The sequence below is a fragment of the Euprymna scolopes genome, chromosome 30 (genome assembly GCF_053919585.1).
Source record: "Euprymna scolopes isolate OS-2025 chromosome 30, ASM5391958v1, whole genome shotgun sequence".
Lineage (NCBI taxonomy): Eukaryota > Metazoa > Mollusca > Cephalopoda > Sepiida > Sepiolidae > Euprymna > Euprymna scolopes.
In genome coordinates, this window is record NC_136511.1 from 10,787,539 (window position 1) to 10,810,398 (window position 22,860).

The 22,860-nt window shown below is 34.0% G+C and overlaps 1 protein-coding gene across 6 annotated transcripts in view; it reads right to left on the reverse strand.

The window, feature by feature from the left end:
• LOC145254652 (inositol 1,4,5-trisphosphate-gated calcium channel ITPR3-like) overlaps positions 1-22,860 on the reverse strand; it is a 1,190,449-nt gene that overhangs the window by 62,703 nt on the left and 1,104,886 nt on the right. For 4 of the 6 annotated variants that reach the window (XM_080113294.1, XM_080113292.1, XM_080113293.1 and 1 more), the window contains 3 exons: positions 20,553-20,654; positions 18,800-18,883; positions 9,970-10,155 (listed from right to left, as the gene is read on the reverse strand). In XM_080113294.1, the coding sequence (XP_079969420.1) occupies positions 9,970-10,155; positions 18,800-18,883; positions 20,553-20,654 (372 nt within the window). The remainder of the gene's footprint in view (positions 1-9,969; positions 10,156-18,799; positions 18,884-20,552; positions 20,655-22,860) is intronic. The other 2 variants (XM_080113290.1, XM_080113295.1) reach the window with 1 other exon arrangement.

The following is a 22,860-nucleotide window of genomic DNA, read 5'->3' on the forward strand; positions in this document are numbered from 1 at the left end:
ATCCATCACAAAACACTTTCAATGTGAATATCTAAATGAAAGGATAGACGTATCATCGCATAAGGAAGTCGTAGTTTTTCATATCTACAGATCGAAACATTATCATGTCAGTGTCACGACTTTTATTACATGTCTTCATAAATAAAAATATTGATAAATATGTAATAATAATAATAATAATAATAATATATATATATATATATATATATATATATATATATATATATATATATATATATAACTGTTTTTAAATCTCCGAAACAGCTACATGGTCAGCAGCTGAGGATCCCTGTTTTCTCTTTATTAAATTTTAACTAAGGGTTCTCCTTTCATCTTATATAGTTATATTCTCTTTTATAGTTTAAAACTTTTGAGAAATAGGCTTATGCAAGTGCTACGCGTATTTCTATTTAACAGTTTTAGTTAAGACTTTTTTCTCCTCTCCTTATATCAATGAATTCTCTTTTGTAATTATAACTTTTTTATAAGCCGCATTATGTAGGTTCTAAGTCTACGATAGGTTAAAGTTAGTTCCTTTTTTGTTTTTACTTTTGGGAATTTAAACTGCATTCTTTTTTCTTTTTTATTCAGAGCTTCTTAAGACACACACACACTATATATATATATATATATATATATATATATATATATATATATATTATACAGAGTGTCCATAAAGTCTAGCTAAATTATGTAGCCAGATTTTGTGGGCACACTATTAATTATGCATCCAGACTTTATGGCACCCTATATATATATATATATATATATATATATATATATATATATATATATATATATATATATATATATTCGTGTGTGTGCGTTTTCATCAAATGTTTATATGTACAAAATCATATAATTTATAAATTGATAAATATAACGTTTTGGCCGCTGTAATACTTTATACTGGCCGGCTTATGAATCTTTGTGCTAAGTTCACAATGATAAATAAGCTGCTTACCGCTTTCAATACTTACCGAGAATTCAACTGAAAGAGAAAATTTCTGTCACCATAACATAATTAAGGGTAACTTATAAATTTGAACGGTGAACGTTGATAACTCAAGATTTGAAAGTAGTAATCCGTGTAACGATTAGAAGAAACATAATTATCGAGGAAATAATTACTGTTAGTATTTACTTCCCTTTTAATGTAACACAGGGTCAGAAAGTAGATACTGAGATAACCAAGCGCGAACGCGCGTATATCAGCTGTATGCAAATGACCGAGCAATGTGTGAGCTGACATTACAGCAAAGAACAATTATTATAAAAAGAAGAACGTGTGAGTAACTCGAGGATCGCAGTCACGTTAAAGAGGTGGGAAGAAATGTTTGTTGATTAAACCTGAAATAGCGAGGTGAATTTTTTTTCTAATTTATTTGTCTTTGTCTCCTTTGCGACGGAGTATATAACGTGCTGGGTTCCTACGTGTGTAAACGTGTGTAACGTTGCACGAAAAAGCAGGCCTCAAAGAAGGAAAAGAATAGCTTGGCTCACAAAAAATGTCTGAGCATTAGTGTATTTAAGCAGCATCAAATTTCTGACCTCTGAAAATTTAGGTCACGTGACATCACTGTGCAAATTTTAAAACGTCATCTCAAAAAGTCCGAAACATAATATGATCGTAAGAATAAAAGCAAATAGTAGGCTAGTTTAAATTCCTTAAAGTTTCCAAGCTGGGGCATTAAATTGGACGTTGAGCAGGTGTAGTTGACAGTACCAAATTTCTGGCCTTAAAAAGTTTAGGTCACATGATATTATTGTAGAGGGTATAAATAATAATAAAAAGGTAATCTTGTTTGAAATTACCAGGGGCCTTTGACAAAAAATTAAAATGAACAAAAACTGTTGGATTTTTAAGATCAATAAAATCGCAAATTTACAAAAGTTAAAAGGATTCAAATAATAAAAAATAAAAGAATAGAACATTAAAAAAAGTATGTTGTTGTTATATTTAGGCGGTTTCATTATTCTTATTGTTCTTGTTGTAATTAAGAGTGAGAGTCTTAGAGAGCCTTAGTGAGAGTTTGTCGTTGTGTCTTGGAGAGAGTCTTTTATTAAGAGGGATGTTGAAAGACTCAGAGAGAGAGAGAGAGAGAGAGAGAGAGAGAGAGAGAGAGAGAGAGAGATTGTTCATGTTATGACGATTCATATTTATTAAATGTTCATTACTTAGAAGTGAAATATGGAAACTCTTCGAGTGAAGAGATATGTTCAGACAGTCTTAGTGTAGATATGAGATGTAGAGTTCACATCGTAGATATGAGATGTGTATGTCATGACATTTTATAACACAGACATATAGACATATAATAACAATTCAATTTACCTTTTTGTAGAATCACAACACAAGACGACGTTTTATAAAAACACATGATGCGTTTATTTCTTCACGACCGGCCGTGGTTTTCATCATCAAGAATTCAAAGCTTCACATATTAAGTTTCAAAGTGACCGTCTCGCTTCTAGACGTTCGAATTCCAAACTCTCTCTGAGTTTCTAACTAACTAGCTAACTAACTAACTCTCACTTCCTATATTGAGAAATCTATGCATGTCCGGCCAACGTGACCACAATTCACGTGCCATCAACATGCGTTTCCGAACATTCTCATTTCCCATTTTTTCTTTGTTGTTTTCACAAAGGAATTCAACTTACATATCTAATTCATTTAACCCATATTTTATTATCCACATTCTTTCTAACAATGATAGTTCATTTATTATTTATTTCATCAGAATCAACAATTTACTGGACATTCCATTTAAACCTATTGTTCTTTAAAACTTATATCCAGTGTTCGATTCCTGCTTTCTCTCATTTTATTTTCATTTTAACTAAATCTCTCTATTTTCATACTTACATGTTACTCAATTTAATAACTCACTTTAATTTCATGAAAAAATATACTTCTTTTCTGCATGTACAAAAAAAGCTCACCAAAAATAAAATTATAGATACTTCTATACAAAACAAATGAAACCAGAGATATTTCGTTAGTAAAGTAACTGAAAAAAGGTCTACTTTATTTGATTTAGTTTTCATATTAATGTTACTTTTCATTAATTAAGAGCTCTTGAAAATCTTTAAAAAGAACCTTTTTTTAAGGACAGATTTTAAACTTATCTTACTTAAGGCTACAACCTAAAATATTATGGTAAAAAAAGCTACATTCCAAACATTTAATTCAGAAATTTACATTTTTGTTTGTCTTTAATAATTTAAATTTAATTGTTTAATGATTTTTTTGAAAAATTTTATTGATAAACGTACATGGTCATTTCAAGACGAGGTGACATTGTTTTTAGTTTGCACTGTCAAAACTTATATCACATATATCACGTGACCTAACTTTGACAAGACCAGAAATTAGGTACTCCTCAAAGACACAAGTACCTATGCCCGCTGCAAAGTAACATCTAGCTTTTAACGATGAAAACGCTCTATGATAATTTCGTAAAATTGATGACGTCACAGGAAACATTTTTTTCTTTAAATAAAATATGTATCAGGTGCGCTTGAAAGCCAAATTACAACACAATATTATGAAAATAAACAAATATTTTACTTGTTTGAAATTTATAATTTAAATATATTTCGGAATCAAACTCCATCCTCAGTATTTTGTTCATATTTTTTTCGTTCTTTTTTCTTCTTCTTTCTTGGGATGTTGTAAAGTTTGAGAAAGAAAAGTCAGTTCGTAAAGATCCGCGCGTTGTCTCTCAACGGTTGTATTTTGAAATGTTGGAACGGTGCGTTGACTACGCGAGATAAACAACAAGGTTGTGAGTTTCGTTATAGAAGAGTTTATTTATTTTGAATAAAATAAAATACGCATCAGGTGCGCTTGAAAGCCGAATTACAACGCAATATTATGAAAATAAACAAATATTTTACTTGCTTGATTTGAATTATAACTTTCGAAAAAATTTGTTTATTTTTATAATATTGAGTATTTGGCTTTCAAACACACCTGATGCGTATTTTATTCAAATTAAATCAGCGCTTCTATAACGGAACTCACACTCCTAACATTTTTTTCTTTAGTTAATTAATTTGGCTCTATAGGAGAGACATGTAGGAGAGACGTGTCAGCATCTCCCAACACATGTGTGCACACGTTGACAGTTTGATTCTCAACGGCAGATTTCAAATTCGAATATTGGTCAACATTTTCTCGTTAATCACCCTGTCGCTAAACGTTACACGGGAAGACTGCTTTTAAAATATTCAGTCCTGCTCGTTGACTTTCACCTGACGTTCGAAAAGGACACATTTTTTGTTATAGAACTAAAATATCTTATACTAAATATGGCCAAATGTTAAGAGGTTAATGTAATTTGCTTAAAACATTGTTCAGTGTGTATATAAAGGTAATTTATAGAAGATAATACAATACAAAGATATAACGGATCGACACAAACCAAAGCAAATTAAAACGTAACGGTGGAATCAATTATGTATATTCCACATTTTATTGATACAATATACGAAGGGCGTTTCAAAAGTAATGCCTCCTATTTTTTTTTCACCCGAATGGATCAGAGGTGATTGCAAATTGCATTATTATGATGACTAAACTTATGCATTCATTACTTGAAAATTTAACCTCTGTGTAGCAGATATTTACGGTGTGAGAGTCTAAGAAACCAACCCCTGTCATGGACGTGCGTCATTGAATTCCTGGCAACACACAGCCTAACATCACAAGTACATTTGAGAAGATTTATTACCACACAAGCAGAAAGACTCGGCATATAAGATGAACAGTAGTTATTTTTTATATGCTAGAGGTGTGTTCGAAATGAATGTTTCTATCTAAAGCACAACTGGACCATGATACTTGACTTTTTTCATTTTAAACTTATAATTCAAGCCTTTATCACCGCACAAGCAGATTCCAATGACAATAAAAATATGAGAGTGTGAAACATTCGCGTATCATCATTCAATCCAGGGCAACGTCGAGTTTTCCTGCTAGTTGTATTAATAAAAGATTAATCTACATAGATTATTCCACCGTTATATGTTTCAATTTGTGTCTATCCGTTACATCTTTACACTGTGTTGCTTTCTATAAGTTACTTTTATATATAACCCAATATGTTCAAATTCTACTACTACTACTACTACTACTACTACTACTACTACTACTACTACTACTACTACTACTACTACTACTACTACTACAACAGCAACAACAACAACAAACGCACAACTAATACAATAGTATAACTTTATATTGTACTACTATTACGTTGTGGTAAGCATTGCAGCTATTAATGCGATACTATCATAAAATTGATGTTATCCACTGGTCACGTGATTGAAAAAAGCTTGATGCGTGTTTGGTATTGACAGGGATTCAGTGAGATCCTTTTAGTTATTTTTTTAATATTTGTATATTAAAATAAAATTATACAGAAAATAAAATAAATGTTAATTATAACAGAGACAAATTTATCTATCTATTCTACAATTAAACATATTAGTTATATCCCTTGTTGATTTTTTTTAGTAATAATTGAAAAATATTTTCATGTTAAAAATAGCGAAATACTTTATTGTAGTGTTATTAACATGATACTATAATAACAACTGAAAATTGGCTAGTCAGAATCAAAATTTGATAGCGCAGACCCTTGACTATGGCCAGTAAACTTTGACATCGCAATATTTTTATTTCAACACAAGCGATGATCAGAATATGTACACACTATGACATACATGCCGTAATTTCCACTAACATAAAGGTTTGCGCACAAGTTTTGCGTAACACGAAAAATAATTCCAAAGTTTGATTAAACACTTTGAGTATACCGCACTAACAAACATTTTTTTTATGCAAACGTCTCCTGACTATTCGTAGTATTTGGATTCTTCAGACATATTCTTTCCATCTTCAGTGTCATTTTCGCAACGTTTTGGTCGATTTAACCTCTGACATTCTTCAGGTGCATCATGTCAAACTCGGGAATCTTTCTGTCAAACATGTGAATATGCACGGAATTTCGAAGGGAACCCGCCACGGGCTAACACGCTCTCGTTCTGTCAGCCATGATTGGGTAGAAGTCCTTAATAATTCGCAATTATATTTTGAGTGTCGCCCGCACTGAGGATTGAACCTTCAACACGCATAAGAGTGTAACAACTGAATTTTATCAAGTACTTTATCCACTATGGGACCTAGTGGATAAATACGGAACGAAAACATATGGATTAAATAAAGGGTTCCGTTCGAAATTCCTTGCAGTTTCTCGAATCCGACGAGGTTCATCTGAAGAAGGTCGGATGTTACACAAACTGAAGCATTGTGAAAATGACACTCAAGATGAGAACAGTAGTCCGAAGAATCAAGGCAATACGAATAATCAATCCTCATCTCAAAAATTCAGAAACATAAAATCTAAGCGTCGTGTGTTGCGGGAAATACAATGCACCATTGAATGTTAACAAACAGCTTTTGTTCGCTTGTGTAGAATTTAATTCTTGCGAGAAAGTTCAGTTCTCGTCCAAAAGAAAATTACAATTGCACACAGATACGAATGCACGACGCTGAAATGTATCGACAACTTTTGAAAAAAAACAACAAAAAACAAAAAAACAAAAAAAAAACAAAAAATAAAAACACGTATATTAATTCAACTATTTTACTTATAATGGTTATCTCAATATTCCATAAGAATCTTTCACTTAGTGATACAAGCACCAAGTGAAAGATTGTTTCAGCAATTTGCCCCACTATTAGGCAATTCCCTATTGATAATGTCTCCCCACGGGACAGAGTTAGACACCAGAGTCGTTTTTTAATGTGGAGAAAAGGAACAAAAATAAAAATTGTCTCAGTCGTGAAGGATTTCTCCTCCACAGACAGAGAACAAAAAATTGAAGTGCAGCATCTGAAGAACAGATACTACACTTTGATCTGGATTCGAAGGCCAAGCTTGGCCGAAATTAGCCAAGTCATAAAGAATGATATCTAAACAGCAAAAAGTCAAAATCTATAAAAGCGTTTGCAAATTCTTGCATTCGTGGAATTCATCGCATATCTTCTGTTATCACATGCTCATGCTCCGGGGCTCATGCAGTTATTAGCTCTTGAATTATAGGAGGAGAGCTTTTGTCGGACGGTCGATCGTGTACACTTAAGACATTTTAACAAATCTTAATATTATTATTTTTTTCACTCACGTTCACCCTCAAACAAGGCATATCGCCACTTGAATGGAAGAGGCTACCATTTGAGACTATGTCTAGGAAAGATTTGTTATGTAGTAGGTCGAACACAAGAAAGTATTTGTTAGTTGTTGATCTGTCTGTCGATCTATCTATCTATATTATCGATATATCTCTCGATCTAATTATCTATCTATTTCTCTATTTATCTCAATCTATCTATCTATCTATCTATCTATCTATCTATCTATCTATCTATCTATCTAACTGGAGAGATAAACAGAAGATGAATGTGAAGAATATTGATAACAACTGTCAAAATATGATAAAACCATATCATAGACAAGTTTACCGGAAGATCTTATCCGCTGACAGGATCTGCGTGTGAGTTATGTGGATCAGGTTAGCTGGAGATCATGGTGTTGGAATTTGGACGTTGAGCAGGGCGGACGGTTTAACAGGTCGTTCTCTCTTTCACTGGGGAGGAAGCTGACGTGTGTCAAAATAGACCTAGAATTAACTACGCAAGCAAAGGTATTCACTTTCCATTCTTCTGCGACCGACACCTGGAAAGTGAATAAAAACTATATAAAACCAACCAGCGTTCTTGGAAGTGAATGAATATTCGTCGAAACAGGTTCCAGACTCCCCCCCCCAAGAACAAGATGAATTTCAGGTGGACCAAGATCAAAGACGCATGAAGATATGTCGGAAAATGCATGTATGACCCCCCCCCGCATATGAACATTTAGACGATCATAGCATTGGAACATAAATAGACCGCATAGTGAAGAATCACCAACCGTAGACATTTAGTGACACGTTCATCAGGATGAACCGTTCGCCCCAAGTACACATATCGACATATGGTGCTCTGGTACACATTACACAACAGACCGCCTTTGTGGTACGCAATAATACAACAGATTAACAAGATGTTGGTTTACATTACATTTAAACTTCTGCATATAACTACAATCAGGGAAGCACATAATAAAAAGGAAATTTCAAAGTCTAGCTTTTCGAGAGAAGAAACTATTAGAGTAGGAAACTTTCTGGTATCTAGGGACCTCAACAGTGAAGGCGTGTAATTTTGTTGCTAAGTGGGTTTGTCGGGGATATGTATCTCGAGAAGGCACAAATGCAACGAGTTCATCAGAGCACACTCCATTAAAATACTTGTAAAACAGGCACAGTGATGCAACATTGCGACGATGGGACAGAGACTGGTCATACTTTATTGAAAATTGTGCGTAAAAGAGAAATAGTCTACTTGATGAGGGTTTCCTGTTTTGAAACCGGAAATTGAAAAACGGTGTTTATAAAAATAGTCCTTTATTATATTCGACTTTATAGCTGTTGACAAACTTTTTAAGCATTACAATTCTAGAAACATAGAGAGTGTCTGTGGATCTTGTATTTATTTAAGGTAACCTCATAACTATTCGGACAACAAATACCGAAAACTTGGCTAAAAACATTAATTCCTTCATCTTCCACTGGGCACTTTTCTACATGAAGGGTCGCCTTTTTCGCCGATATTTTCGAAATGGATCCCCTCTTTTGGATTAACCAGCCTTAATTTAAACCTTCGCCACTTCCGTTTTGACGATAGACGCAACGGCAAAGACGTCACATTTTTTTCCACGTTCTTTTCCTCCTTCGCGGTACTGGTTCAAACCGGCCTGCCTATTACCACTTTTTTTTTTTTTTTTTGCTCAGCACACACCTCCAAACACCCGGGCAACGCCGGGCACCCAGATTGATATACTATATGACAGCGAAATTCGGAAAACAAAAAAATCGAAAACAACAACAACAACAACAACAACAATAGCTACTTAATTGGCATGTCAGAAGTACTTAAATATTACCACATTATTTTAAAAAAATACGAATTTTCGATCTTTATCGTAAAACACCGTCGCCATATTTCTTTAGGAACATGTGACATAATAACAAGGGAAATAACTCAGTTATGCTAAAAACATGGCAAAATTGGCAATAATTACATGCTATTTACCTCACTTTTGAACTCTCCGGTGTTTTTTTTTTTAAGTCAAACATGTTATTTTCGCTAATTTCCTTCAAAAAATGTTTTCTTTAATATTTTTCTACCTAATCGTTTTTCGTAATTGTTGGATATATTCATTGCTGTAACATGATAATTTAGTAGAGACAATTAGTTTACCTTGAATTCAATATTACAAATTCGGAATTTCGTTATTATAGCGTAGCTGCACTCTTTAATCTTACTCAGTTTATTGCTTAGTCAAGGTTTTCCCATCTTGCTAAAACGAAGGAAACTACAACACAAAACATGATATAAGGATCCTATGTTATTAAGCCTTTGTTACTTTTTCAACCTTTTTAACCAATGGACGATCATTTGGTTGCATACATATTTCATAACGAAGTAGCTAATAAAACTTGTTTTACTGCAATCTGTATCATCTCTGTTTTGAGGCGGAGAAATATTTTATAGAATTCTTCTACAAAATATCCCACAATTTTATGAATCTAATGTATTTTCTGATTACAGAAGTTAAAACTTAAGCGCTACATAGCGACATAACGACCGACAAAGCAAGCCTCTTGCAGCGATTAAAACACGCAGCTAATCGTATTTATTACCTAACAGGCACATTCATGCCAAGTGCTGTCTTATCCTACCTACCTTTTTGCGAATACTCGTTTTTTCCACCCCAAAGAAATTCCACGGTGATAAACAAAGGTTGAAAGGAAGTCAATAGCCACAAGAATTAGATTGGAAAAATCAACACATACACTTACTATTACTCCTTGTAAAAAACTGCCACCGGCCAATGCAAAAGATTTGGCCGTTTGGATGGCGTTTCCAGAGCCAGACAGATTCTTCAGATCTTCGAGTTTTGTCTTGTCTGGTTGGTGCATTTCGTAGCAATCTGTCATTAATTGAAACACCGCTTTCTTGTCCAGGGTATCCTTCACTTCCTGCCAACAATAAAAACAATATATATTAGGTTGGTGCAAAAATAATGTCGTTTTTTGACGTTCAACTTGAAAAGATCATAACTCCTTTCATAAACTTTATTAATCGAAATAAGAACCATTAGAATCGACACATTTTTGCTAACGAGAGATAAGTTTATTTATCTCATTAGCATAGAAATCCGGAGTTCTAGAAGCGATAAAGTCATTGAAGGCCGATTCGGCATCATCTTGGTTTTTGAAGCATTTTTCGCGCAGGAAGTTGTCGAGATGCTTGAAAAAGTGATTATCGGTGGCTGAGAGGTCCGGTGAATATGGCGGATGAGATAGAGTCTCTTAACCTAATTCCTTCAGCTTCTGCAGGGTCAGTTGAGCAATATGCAGGTGAGCGATGTCATGAAGGAGAATTGGTCCCTTCATATTGACCAATTTTGGACACATACGTTGGAGCTTCTGGTGCATTTCGTTAAATTGTCAGCAGCACTTATCCGCCGTAATCGTTTTTCCCAGATTCAAGAAGCTGTGATGAATGAGACCGACCGCAGGCCACTAAATAGTCAGCATAACCTTTTTTGGTGCAACTGTGGCTCCGAGAAGTGTTGTGGAGCTTCTCCAGCATCCAACCACTGTGCCGAACGACACGGTTGTCATAGAGAACCCACTTTTCATCACGCGTCACAATCCACTCGAGAAATTTTGCTTTTCAGAAGGAGCGCAGAAGACACCTCAAAACGTCGATTTTTTTTTAAATTACTGTTCAATTTATGCGGCATGCATTTATCCAACTTTTTTGACTTCCCTATTTGCTTTAAATCGGGACTGTTCAGTGGTCGACGTAGAGTTTAACAGCGTGTGGTTTTGCGAGGATCGGCTTCAATTAAGGCTTTCAAATGTTCATTATCAACCGCAGTCGCCCGGCCGCGACCATCTTCCTCTTCGAGGCTCTCGTAACCATTGCAAAACTTCTTGAACCACCGTTGTGCCACACGTTCTTTAGTGGTTCCTGGGCCAAACGCATCATTGATATCACTAGCTTTCTCAGCAGTTTTTCGGTTGGAACAAGAACATCGTGCGGATTTGAATTTTGTCCATGCTGTCGAAAAGCCTGCAAAAAATGAATGAAGAGAATGAGAACACTAACGAATAACACGATTCGATAGAGTGAAAAACGCGCTTCAAAAATGAATTAATTCATTGATATATATATATATATATATATCAATGAATTAATTCAGAAATCATATATAAATGTAAAATATGTGAGAAAACACCAACAATGAGATGAGTTCAATCACAGATTAATTAATCTTGTGATTTACAATCTTATAAAATATCGTCGAGAAGAAATATTTTATATAAAGCAATCGCAGTCAAGTAAAATAGATCAATATAAAAATTGTAAGATTTATAGTTAAAATCTATGATTAAAATTATAGAATTTTTAGACAAAAAAATTATCGTTTGAAACAAGGAATACAAGAAATTTAAAGTTCTTTCCTTAATCCATGGATTTTCAATGCATGATCATATATTCAAAGAAATGTATTTAGCAAAATAATCATCATGAATAAACATAAATCTGCTATTTAGCACACATATATTGAAAAAAATAGTCACATTTTTGTAAAGGATGTTGATAAAGACATCAATAGCTGTAGATGATAAAATTCTAATAAAAAGGCACAAATCGAATCCGGGAATAATGATGCATGTTAGTTTTATATTCCATACTGGTTAATAATTCCAATATCGAAAGGAATTCCCAAAATTGTAGAATCCAACGCCCAGAAGAAATAGCAAAAATCTTTGCTAGCAGTAAAAGCCTGACGAATTATAACGAGAATAGAATATTCTGTGTAGTTGAATTGCTATATATATGTTCATAACTTACTATATATGTATATATATATGAATATATATATATATGTATATAACTACTTCATTTATTCACATAAATTAAATATACGAAAGTATAGATTAATGCGTAAACTTTAAGTATTTACGTCAAAAGTGCTCTATACGTAGGTAGAGCTAGTTAGTAATTTATAAAATATGTATGGCGATTAAGCTACACTGAATATTCTGCGTTTCATCCAACTATAGGATTCGTCAGGCTTATGCGCATAAGCCTGACGAATCCTATAGTTGGATGAAACGCAGAATATTCATTGTAGCTTAATCGCCATATATATTTTATAAATTACTATATACACTTGTGCCCGATATTATTCATACCCCTCGGATCTTTGAGATTTCTATAAGAATATTGCTCAAACCAGAAGGTAGACAATATTAAAGGGATTTCAAACAATAAATCAAGCATAAGCATTTAATTTAAACTCAACAAATAAATAAATTATGCAAGTTTGAAACAGTATACAAAGAAAAACAATAATGGCACTAGTTCAAAATTATTCATACCTCTCTTACTAATAGTCAATAGCATGCCCTTTATTCTTAATAACTGCCTGTAACCGTTTTAGATATTTATCAACAAGGTTTTTACAAGCATCAACACTGATTTTTTACCATTCTTCAATGCAGTAGTTCTCCAAATCCCTCAAATTTCTAGGTTTCCGCTTTTTAACCTCAGTTTTCAATATGTGCCAGAGGTTTTCGATAGGGTTCAGGTCGGGACTCTGGCTAGGCCATTCCAAAATATTAATTTGATTATCCTCAAACCATTTCTTGACTATTTTGGCAGTATGTTTTGGATCATTATCCTGTTGAAGGACCCAGTTTGGTCCTAAATGGAGCTTCTCCGCATCCTGTCTAATGTTTTTCTGGAGTATCTCCAAATATTGCTCCTTCTTCATGGTTCCATCTATCTTGACCAAACTACCTGGACCACTAGCCGAAAAGGAGCCCCAAAACATTAGGCTACCACCACCATGTTTCACCGTGGATATGGTGTTCTTTGGGTTGTAAGCTTCTCCTGTCTTCCTCCAAACGTAAGAAGCATCCATATGGCCAAACAATTCAATTTTTGTTTCGTCAGTCCACAAAATACTTGAGAAAACGGACTCTGAAGAATTCACATGGGTCCTAGCAAACTTTAGACGTGCTGCAAGGTGTTTTCCGGTGTGCAATGGAGTCCTTCTTGGTCTTCTTCCTTTCAGACCATTTTCATGCAGAGTCCTTTGCAATGTTTGCCTTGATATTTTTATGGCAGAAGACTCCAGATTTTCTAAAATGTCCTTAGTAGTGGTGGTTGGACTTGCATTAACACTGCTTACAATATTCCTGGTGGCTCTAGCAGACAGTTTCCTTTTCCTTCCTCTACCAATCAAGTTGTTTGTTGTGTGGTGGCTCTGGAATTTTTTGATGATGCTCTGTACTGTTGCTGTAGGGACCTCAAATTTCTTGGAAATTGACTTGTAACCTAAACCATCCTTATGTGAATTCACAATTTTAGTCCTAAGATCATTACTAAGCTCTTTTTTCTTCCCCATTCTAATAATTTTTATTCTTTTATTGGTTTTCAGTTGATATCATTTTAATTTCTGAAAAATGCAAAAAACGAAATGAAATTAATCAAAGGTTGTATAAAAGCATTCAAAATAAGAATCAAACAGGAAACAAACAGTCAGAAACTCGATTAATACTGAAAAAATAAGGGGGTATGATTATTTTTGAACATTGCAGATTTTATAAATAGCTGTATATTTCTTTTATTACAAGTATCCCGAGATTTTAAAATGACGAAAATGATCAGAAGAGGTTTATTAAGAATATGTATCAATATGGACGTAAACAATAAATTCTTACAAAGTTACACCTAATAAACTCAATTTTCAAGGAGGGGTATGAATAATATCGGGCACAAGTGTATATATATATATATATATAAATATATATATATATATATATATATATGTGTGTGTGTATGTGCGCGTATGTGCGCGTGTGTGCGTGTGTGTGTGCAAATTACAAATATAATACATGATTTGGACGCAGAATCCTAATATATGACCAAAGAATAATTAAATAACTTGTTAATCAAATATATATATATATATATATATATATATATATATATATATATATATATATATATATATAAACTGTCGCATAAAAATATGCACCTTGACAATAATTTTCTCACGTCAACAGTCATAAAAAAATCAGTATACTTGATCATTTCCGATTTTTGACGACACTACTATGCTGTAAAAGAGTAGTTCCTGCGATTTTCATGGAGAGGCCATTATAAAAGACGAACAGTTCGAAAGCTACTAAACTGCAGAGGAAATAAAAATGGCAAAATGTGTGTTTACCTTTTTCATGAAAAAATATTAAACCAAACAAAATTTGTAAAACTTATATCTTCCGACGCAGACACATTTATCATCGGCTATTTTTCTTTGTTCTCATTTGTTTTTAGTTTCCATAACCAAGCACTGTTTCTTTGTTTCATCAGAATACAAAATCAATTTCACAATCTAGTGAGATATGATCTCTTTTTCTTGCAGTCCTTTTCTCAATTGCCAGTCTTGTTCTACTCTACAGATATTTTTATGGTAGGTGCTCGACTGAGCTTAAATATCTTGTTCCCTATCCCATACAACGTTCTAAGAAAGAACTTGCCTTTCTACAAACACTGCACAGAACTCCCCTTTCTTCATCTGTGTACATAAAATCTCACGAAATTTTCATGCAAGGAGTTTGTTTGCAAGAACTTCATAGCTGTAGAACACATTATTGCAGGAATACGTCCTTATAGACTACAGCACGGTCGTTTACAAGTCCAATGTAAACAAATATTTGTAATATTGTCCTTGTCGGCGAGTGTGTGAAAACTTTTTTGGGTTGAACCGGGTTACTGCGAAGGAGGAAGTGTCCTGGAAATATCAAATTTACAAATGGTCCACAGTCTCACGTATATCCCTGTCAGCAGAAATGATGAGTTTGGTTTTTGAAGTTCTTGCAGGTAAGTGTCGAAGTCATCCTGTATCCAGATGTTTTCAAATGGTCATCCATCTGATACTGACCAGGTTCAACGTTGCTTAACTTTGGTGATCTAACGAGGACCAATATAACAACGTAATTATTTCATATATGATCAATACTTGAAACAAGAACTTATTAAAAAATCCCTGACTATGGCGACGGTATACAGGTCTCCACAATTCAGAACATGGGACGAAACCCTTCATCAAGTGTAGAGATCTCGATGCAGATTCGAAGTTGTCATGACCAAAAATAGGTGATCATTGAATAAGTTATTTTCTTTATTCCTGCATCGTTTATGTATGTCTATGTAAACGTATGTTTTCATACGAAATAAAGTGTTTCGTCTATGGCATAACGTTTTCATTTGTTCAAATTTAGTTTTAATAAATACTAGCAAGGCCACCAGGAGTTGCTCGTGATCGTATAAGACAATGAGAAAAATTTTGAACATACCTGTTACTCTTAGGATAGAGGAGTTTTTGATGTCCATGTATCATTTGCCATCTTAAGCAAAATAATATTTTACCTACCCTAGGACGGGTATTATATGTATGAAATAATTGTACCTTCCCTAGGACAAGAAATTTACAGCATGTATATGAAAAAAAAATTCCTTACCTAGGGCGGGTAATGTATAACACATATTTAAAATAATTTTACATAATTTTCTGTTGTGCTTAATTTTCTGTATGTCACAGGTAACAGTTTGTTTGTTTATACATCAGAGTTTTATAGTGAAGAAGCACCTTATTTTTTATATAAATGTCATACTACGCGAATATATTACATGATTTTCGGTTTTGATAATTTATGTACGTAACTGGTAAAATGTTCTTTGTTTTTCATATGGGTACTATACTGTACAAGTACCTTATTTCCTGGGTAGGATACTGATTTGAAATAAAATGAAAAAGAGCAAATAATTATTTTGAAAACACACGAGAAAGCGAAAATATCACTTGTCGATAAAGTCACATTGTCGAAAGCGCAGTCATCAAAATTTACTATTGTTCGAGAAAGCTGTGATTAAAAATCATCTCACATAATTTACAAGAGAGAAGACCTCGTATGCCGTAAACAAAGTTTATTTAAGTGGTTTAGGGTAGTGGGAAGAGAAGAAAGTTTGGTAGAACATTGGCGATTTTGTGTGACACAATTAGCGCACATTCGGGATAAGTTTGGAGAGAACGTGAATGCTTACTAGACACTATCCTCGAGTGTCTAAGGTCTCTCTGTATAAAGGTTTGTCAGAACAACCTGGCGTGAGGATACTTTTCCCTAGAATTAAATCCTGACCAAATATTAAAAATCACATTTGTATTCGCTGCCCTAAAATAAATCTCCTCACTATGGCTAACTTACATGAGCTTTTATGACGAATGGCGCACCTTCTCCAACTGAAGTTATCTCAAGTAACAGCACGAAGCTGGTTACTCCACCAGACTAGATAAATTCTTGTCCTGGAATCCAAGTGACCAAAATGAAAAATATACTACAACAAATGAAAATGGTTAATTGGGAAGAGGAACATTATGTCCTCAATTTCTTTATTAACTCTGTGTTTGAGAGATAAAAAACTTTAATGGAACATTCGAATATTTATGTATCTCATATAGTTCAAATCTTAGCCCCAGGTAGTGGGTCCCTTGGTTTCTGAGAACTTCGACCGGAGTAAAATAAAATAAAAAAAAGAGATAAGTTTGTTTAATTTGTAAATGGATTAGAAATCTTTAGAAAAAGGTGATTGTTTTGAATAAGTTGGGTTTTTTAATTCCTGCATCGATTATGCGTGTCTTTGCAAACGTATGACAAAATAACATGTTTCTTTATGACATAATGTTTTGTTCTAATCTAGTGTTAACAGAGTAAACCACTTAAAAGTAGCCCGATTTGGGTTTGTTTTACTATACATATAGATTCGAAAAAGTTGTCAAATAACAAATATATAACAAATAAATGTTATCAAAAGCAAGATAAATTACTTTTCTATCTAACTGGATAAGTTTTTATTTAATGTAACATGTTTATTCGGTTCGAAAATCATGCAATGTTTACAGGTATATTTTAAAAAGACAAATGACAGCAAAGTCTCAGTTGAATACGTTAAGTTTGGGAAAATGAGTTTGAACTAAAAATATATACAAAGTACTGTCAGAAACATCAATTGTTTTTTTTTCCAGATTAAGCGATCCACTTAAAAGTAGCCCGATCTCACTATTTTTTCTCTAATCAATTTTTTCTTCAGATTAATCGACCTACTTAAAAGTAGCCCGTCTCTCTAATCTTTCTCTTAACGACCAATTTACACAACAAGACAAGATGCAAGTCATTTCCAACAAGATGACGCTACATGCCACACGTCTTACAGATCACTGACATGCGTTCATAACATGTTGACGGAAAAGAGAATAATAAGCAAAGGGTTATTATGGCCACCACGTTCCCCGGACTTGTCATCATGTGATTTTTACTTTTGGGGGACTTTAAAACAAAAAGTTTATGCAAATAATCCTTACAATCCATACCAACTAAAGGAGAACATTACTAACGCTATCAGGAGAATCACCAGAGAAGATCTACAGTCAGTATCTGCAAACGTTATTAAACGTGTCCAGAAATGCATAGATGTCAAGGGAGAGCACTTTCAGCATCATTTATAACAATACAGATAATTTAAACAATAAAAGAATGTTCCCCGTCTCAACTACATTTTCTGGGCTACTTTTAAGTGGGCCACCCTGTAGAACGTTGGTTTTGAACCGAACAGTTTAGAAGACTGATTTGAAATTAAAAAAAATAAATATTGGACATATTTTTATAATAAATATCTTGAACTTTATGCTACATTTTCGCTTACAGAGCGTGTATAAACCATTATGCACTCATCGGGAAGCCACATTCTACATCATCTGCTGATAAAACCACTTGGACGCCGATGTTAATTCATAAGAAATGGTTTATTAAAACAAAAGAACAGTAACAGAAAAATCAAAGATACGAATTACTTGCGCGAGAGACAAATAAACAGACGGATGGCTAGTCCTTTTACAGTCAGTTACATTTGACGCACCCATTTATATTGGGGACGGCCAGTGGACACGCCTTCTCTGTTAGAAGTCTCGTGGTTTCGGTGATTTCCGTTTTCGAATCAAAATTAAATAAAATAAACATTTGCGACGCTTTTTTTACTATTTATTTATTTTACTTTTGAATTTCTGCCAACGAGTCATTGGAAATATTGTCGAACGGCGTAAACAACAAATGAGAGTACATTATGCATTAATTTTATTAACCTTTTTTAACTTGAAGTTTTATTAACCTTTTTTAACTTGAAGTTTTATTTTTTTTAACTTGAAGTTTTATTAACCTTTTTAACTTGAAGTTTTATTAACCTTTTTTAACTTGAAGTTTTATTAACCTTTTTTAACTTGAAGTTTTATTAACCTTTTTTAACTTGAAGTTTTATTAACCTTTTTAACTTGAAGTTTTATTAACCTTTTTTAACTTGAAGTTTTATTAACCTTTTTTAACTTGAAGTTTTATTAACCTTTTTTAACTTGAAGTTTTACTAACCTTTTTTAACTTGAAGTTTTATTAACCTTTTTTAACTTGAAGTAAAAAAGGGCGGGAAGTTAATTACTAAACCCAATAATTACAAAATTGAGCGAATACATTTGTTAGCGGAGGTAATTACCCTGGCAACTTGTGAAGCCCCTGGACCATTCTCTTCGACTAAGGACACAATCAGGTTGGCTATGCTTTGTCTTAATTCCAAAACCTGTAAAAGAAAGAGAAATTAAATTTAGAAAAAACACAAGAGATTGTAGAGTATATGAGAGAACTTGAACGCCTACTAGACACTATCCTCGAGTGTCTAAAGTCTCTCTATACAGGAGTTTGCGAGAACAACCTGATATGAGGATACATTTCCCTACGAGTAAACACTGACTAAATATTCAAAATCACATAGTATTCGCGATTCAAATAAGATCTCAACATGGCTAACACACACCGTGGACTTTTCTAAACTGATGTTATCTAAAGTAACAGCATGAAGCTGGATATTCCACCAGACTAGATGAAATCTATTAAGATCAAGAAACCCAAAAGAAATATATAGTATGTTTGGTAAATGTTATCTTATTCTACAACAGAACCCCGACCACTCTAAATTGGTTTATTAGTGGTGTTAGAGGTCGATCTGATAATCAAACCAGTCGCAAATTTACCGTTTGCATGATATGAGCCCCTGGATCTTATGACTATTTTGCACCATTTCACTGCCTTCAGTAGTGTTTTTCTTACATGATACGTTCGCGTAGTGAAGTGTCTTATCACATCGCGGAGGAATCTTTAAACGGCCATTTGAAATAAGAAAGTTTTCAAAATAAAAATATGTGGTTAATTTTCTTTTTGTCTTATGTAGTTTTTAATGCATTTTAATTGATCTGAAAAATAAATTTTTCACAAGCGGTCCACAAAAACATTTTTATGTTTGATTCTTTTCTTTTTTTTTGGGGGGGGGGTAGGACTTGTGTAGTTTAACAGGTGCTTCTGCAGTTTACTTAACCGTTTCTCCGTAAGTAACGCGCCGATATTTACCGAGTAGAATACCGTTTAACATTTCACAAAAATTCTGTTTACATTGCATTTCATTGTAAACAGAATTTTTGTGAAATGTTAAACGATATTCTACTCGGTAAATATCGGTGCGTTACTTACGGAAAAATTGTTAAGTAAACTGCAGAAGCACCTGTTAAACTACACAAGTCCTATAATTGAATACCCCTCCCAAAAGAACGAAAAGCATAAAAATATGTTTAGTACTTATGTTTTTTGTAGACCGCTCGTGAAAACTTTATTTTTTTGGCCAGTCTTTTTACATTGGCATTTTGTCCGTTTCAGACGTGTCAGTGGATGGCTTTTGTCTAGACAGCTTAGAGAGAGAGAGAGAGAGAGAGAGAGAGAGAGAGAGAGAGAGAGAGAGAGAGAGAGAGAGAGAGAGAGACAGAGACAGAGAGGATACCAATGGGGGTATTTGAAATAACCACAATGGTTTTCCAAAAAGCCAATAAACTGAGTGCGTTCATCTGTATTGTTTTGTGATTTATTTGAGAACAGTGTTCCTTTACAAATTGATCAACGAACATATTTCGAATTTAAGATGGCGCACTTGGAGACTATACCAACGAATATTCGTACGTGGCAGACTTTTCATAAAGCAAAGAAATATAAACACTTAACAAAGCGGTAATAACTTCGAAATATTGTGAAATATCCGCGCATTTTATGAGTTATATATGCAACTCAATGTGTATGGGAAGTTTTGCAACTCAATGTGTATGGGAAGTTATGCTAGACTAATTTAGTTTTCGAGAAAGATTAATACTTTTATGGTTGTTTAAGCTAGTCACAACAACTTGATGAAAAAGTATACGAATTATTACCTTTTCGGTGGAGCAGTTAGCGAAGTCGCCCGCTCTGAGAATAAAGTTGATGTAATCGATGATTTTATTGTCGTAAATCACGACACGGTTATCTTGGTTGCTCTGAAATGCACAAATAAAATCGAGAAGAATGATTCATTTTTAAACTGAGAACAATAAAATAATTTAATTATTAGCAACAAACGCCATTTTATAAAAGTAAAAAAAACAACAAAAAAACAAAAAAAAACATACATATTTCAATTTGTGTTTATGTAAGGAATTTGTTGAAAATATGACATTACTGAATGAAATAATGACAAAGTCTATCCATCTATCCATAACCTTGAGCCCCTGGGGGCATAGGCGATCTACAACTTCGTAGATACTTTTGTAGCATGGAGTTCTTTTTTCGTGGTGAGGGTGTTGGCCCCACCGCCAACCTTCCAAGAAGGTACATACAACGCTCAGCCTTCTCAAATAGTCACCCATCTGGTTCTTGTTTTAAAAACTAAAAATTATCATTTTAATGTCAAAAACTAGTTAACGATAAATGTTATATGGGCAGATTCCAATCCAAGATAGTAGCAATACACCCCGCTTTATCAGAAACATTTCTCATAGAATTTGGGGACTAAATAAAGGAAGCAATAGTAAACCGAAAGTCTACTTTTCACGCTTCTATAACGATTAAAGCAGATCAAGGAAAGGAGAGACTAAAGAACAAAGAAACGTAGAAACATACAATTGCTCAGACAATTGAATAAACAGAAATATAAACAGTCAATTTTGAAAGGCACAGTAATTATTTTATAATTTTATTATATACTAGCATTTCAGCATTTCAGCCCGGCGTTGCCCGGGTGTTTGGAGGTGTATGTTGAGCAAAAAAAAAAAAACGGTAATTTTTTAAAATTTGACCCCTATTATAACCCCTTCACATTTATTGTTTTGGGCTCAAATCGAGTCATTAAATTAGATCCACGTTCAAGGGACCTATATCAAAAATTTCAAATGTTTAGACCAAAAATTGGCGGAGGAGTTTGGTAGAGTTCTAAAAGGTCATATCGTTAAACTTTGACCCTTTAACAGCCAAATTTCTGGCCGAAAAAGAATTACAAAGATTTTTCCAAATCTCAGTACCCTTTATATTAAATTTCGAGTCTGTAGACTTAAAATTGACAGAGTTATTGCGTAGGGAAATCTACACAGACAGAGATACACGTTCACTTTTATAGATATGTAGATAACACAATCACGTTGCAACACCGGCTCTCGCAAGATCAACGAAGTTAAGCAACGATGAGCCTGCCCAGTACAAGATGTGTGACTATTTGGGAAAGCTAGGCGCTGTATGTACGCGCCGTGTCGTAGAAATTTCCAGGTTGATATCTGGGAGCGCATTTAACTCACTGGGGTTTGAGTGGGGGAGATGCACCTCGAACCAATACAGAAAGTAACGAGAAACTCTCGTCTTTACTTGTCTTCCCGAGATTACCATGGTTTTACAATTTGGAGAATCGTGGTCACCGACGCTGTTTAAACAGTAGAATTGCTTCATGCATGCAATTATTTTGGTATGTTCCAAACAATAATAAAAAACATAAGGACGAAGGAAAAAAGGGAAAATGTTGAGAGAGAGAGAGAGAGAGAGAGAAAGAGAGAGAGAGAGAGCGAGAAGAAGGGATGGAAAAAGAGAAAATAGAGAGAAATAGAAACTAATGTGAAGAGAGGAAGAAAGATAGGTATATATTGATACACGGATAGATACAGACAGAAAAAAAGCAAATGGAGAAAAAAGGGAATTGTTTCACCACTTATCAAGGCCCGGAGACCACTCGAGGATACGGGTTAATGAGTGTACAGTCGCCAATGGGAAATTTTCGTAGTAATCGTTAGTAGTATCAATTTAGTAAACTGGATTATTTAAGGGGACGGTTCATCAAGAACTTGATATGCCGGAATTAAAGACGACTATATTGTAGTCAGCTGGAAAGCAGGAAAACGGAACAGAGTTCCACAGGCGTGCAGTTCTAAGAAAGAAGCTTTGTTCATGGAATCTACGTTTAGGTTTAGGCACAGATAAAGAGTGAAGGAAATTATTGATAGTGGTTTACGCTATTGATAGTGGTTTCAGTTAGACGAGTGTTTTTCATGAAAGTCAGATCATATGAGGGGGGACCATAGATAAGAGCTCAGACGAGCACCTGCCATGAAAATTACGATACAATAGAGAGAGGCACGCAACGTTGTTTTGTTGTGTTTTACGGCATGTAAACCCTTTGGGCCATTTTATACTGATTATCAAATTTACTCTTTGCTCTAGCTA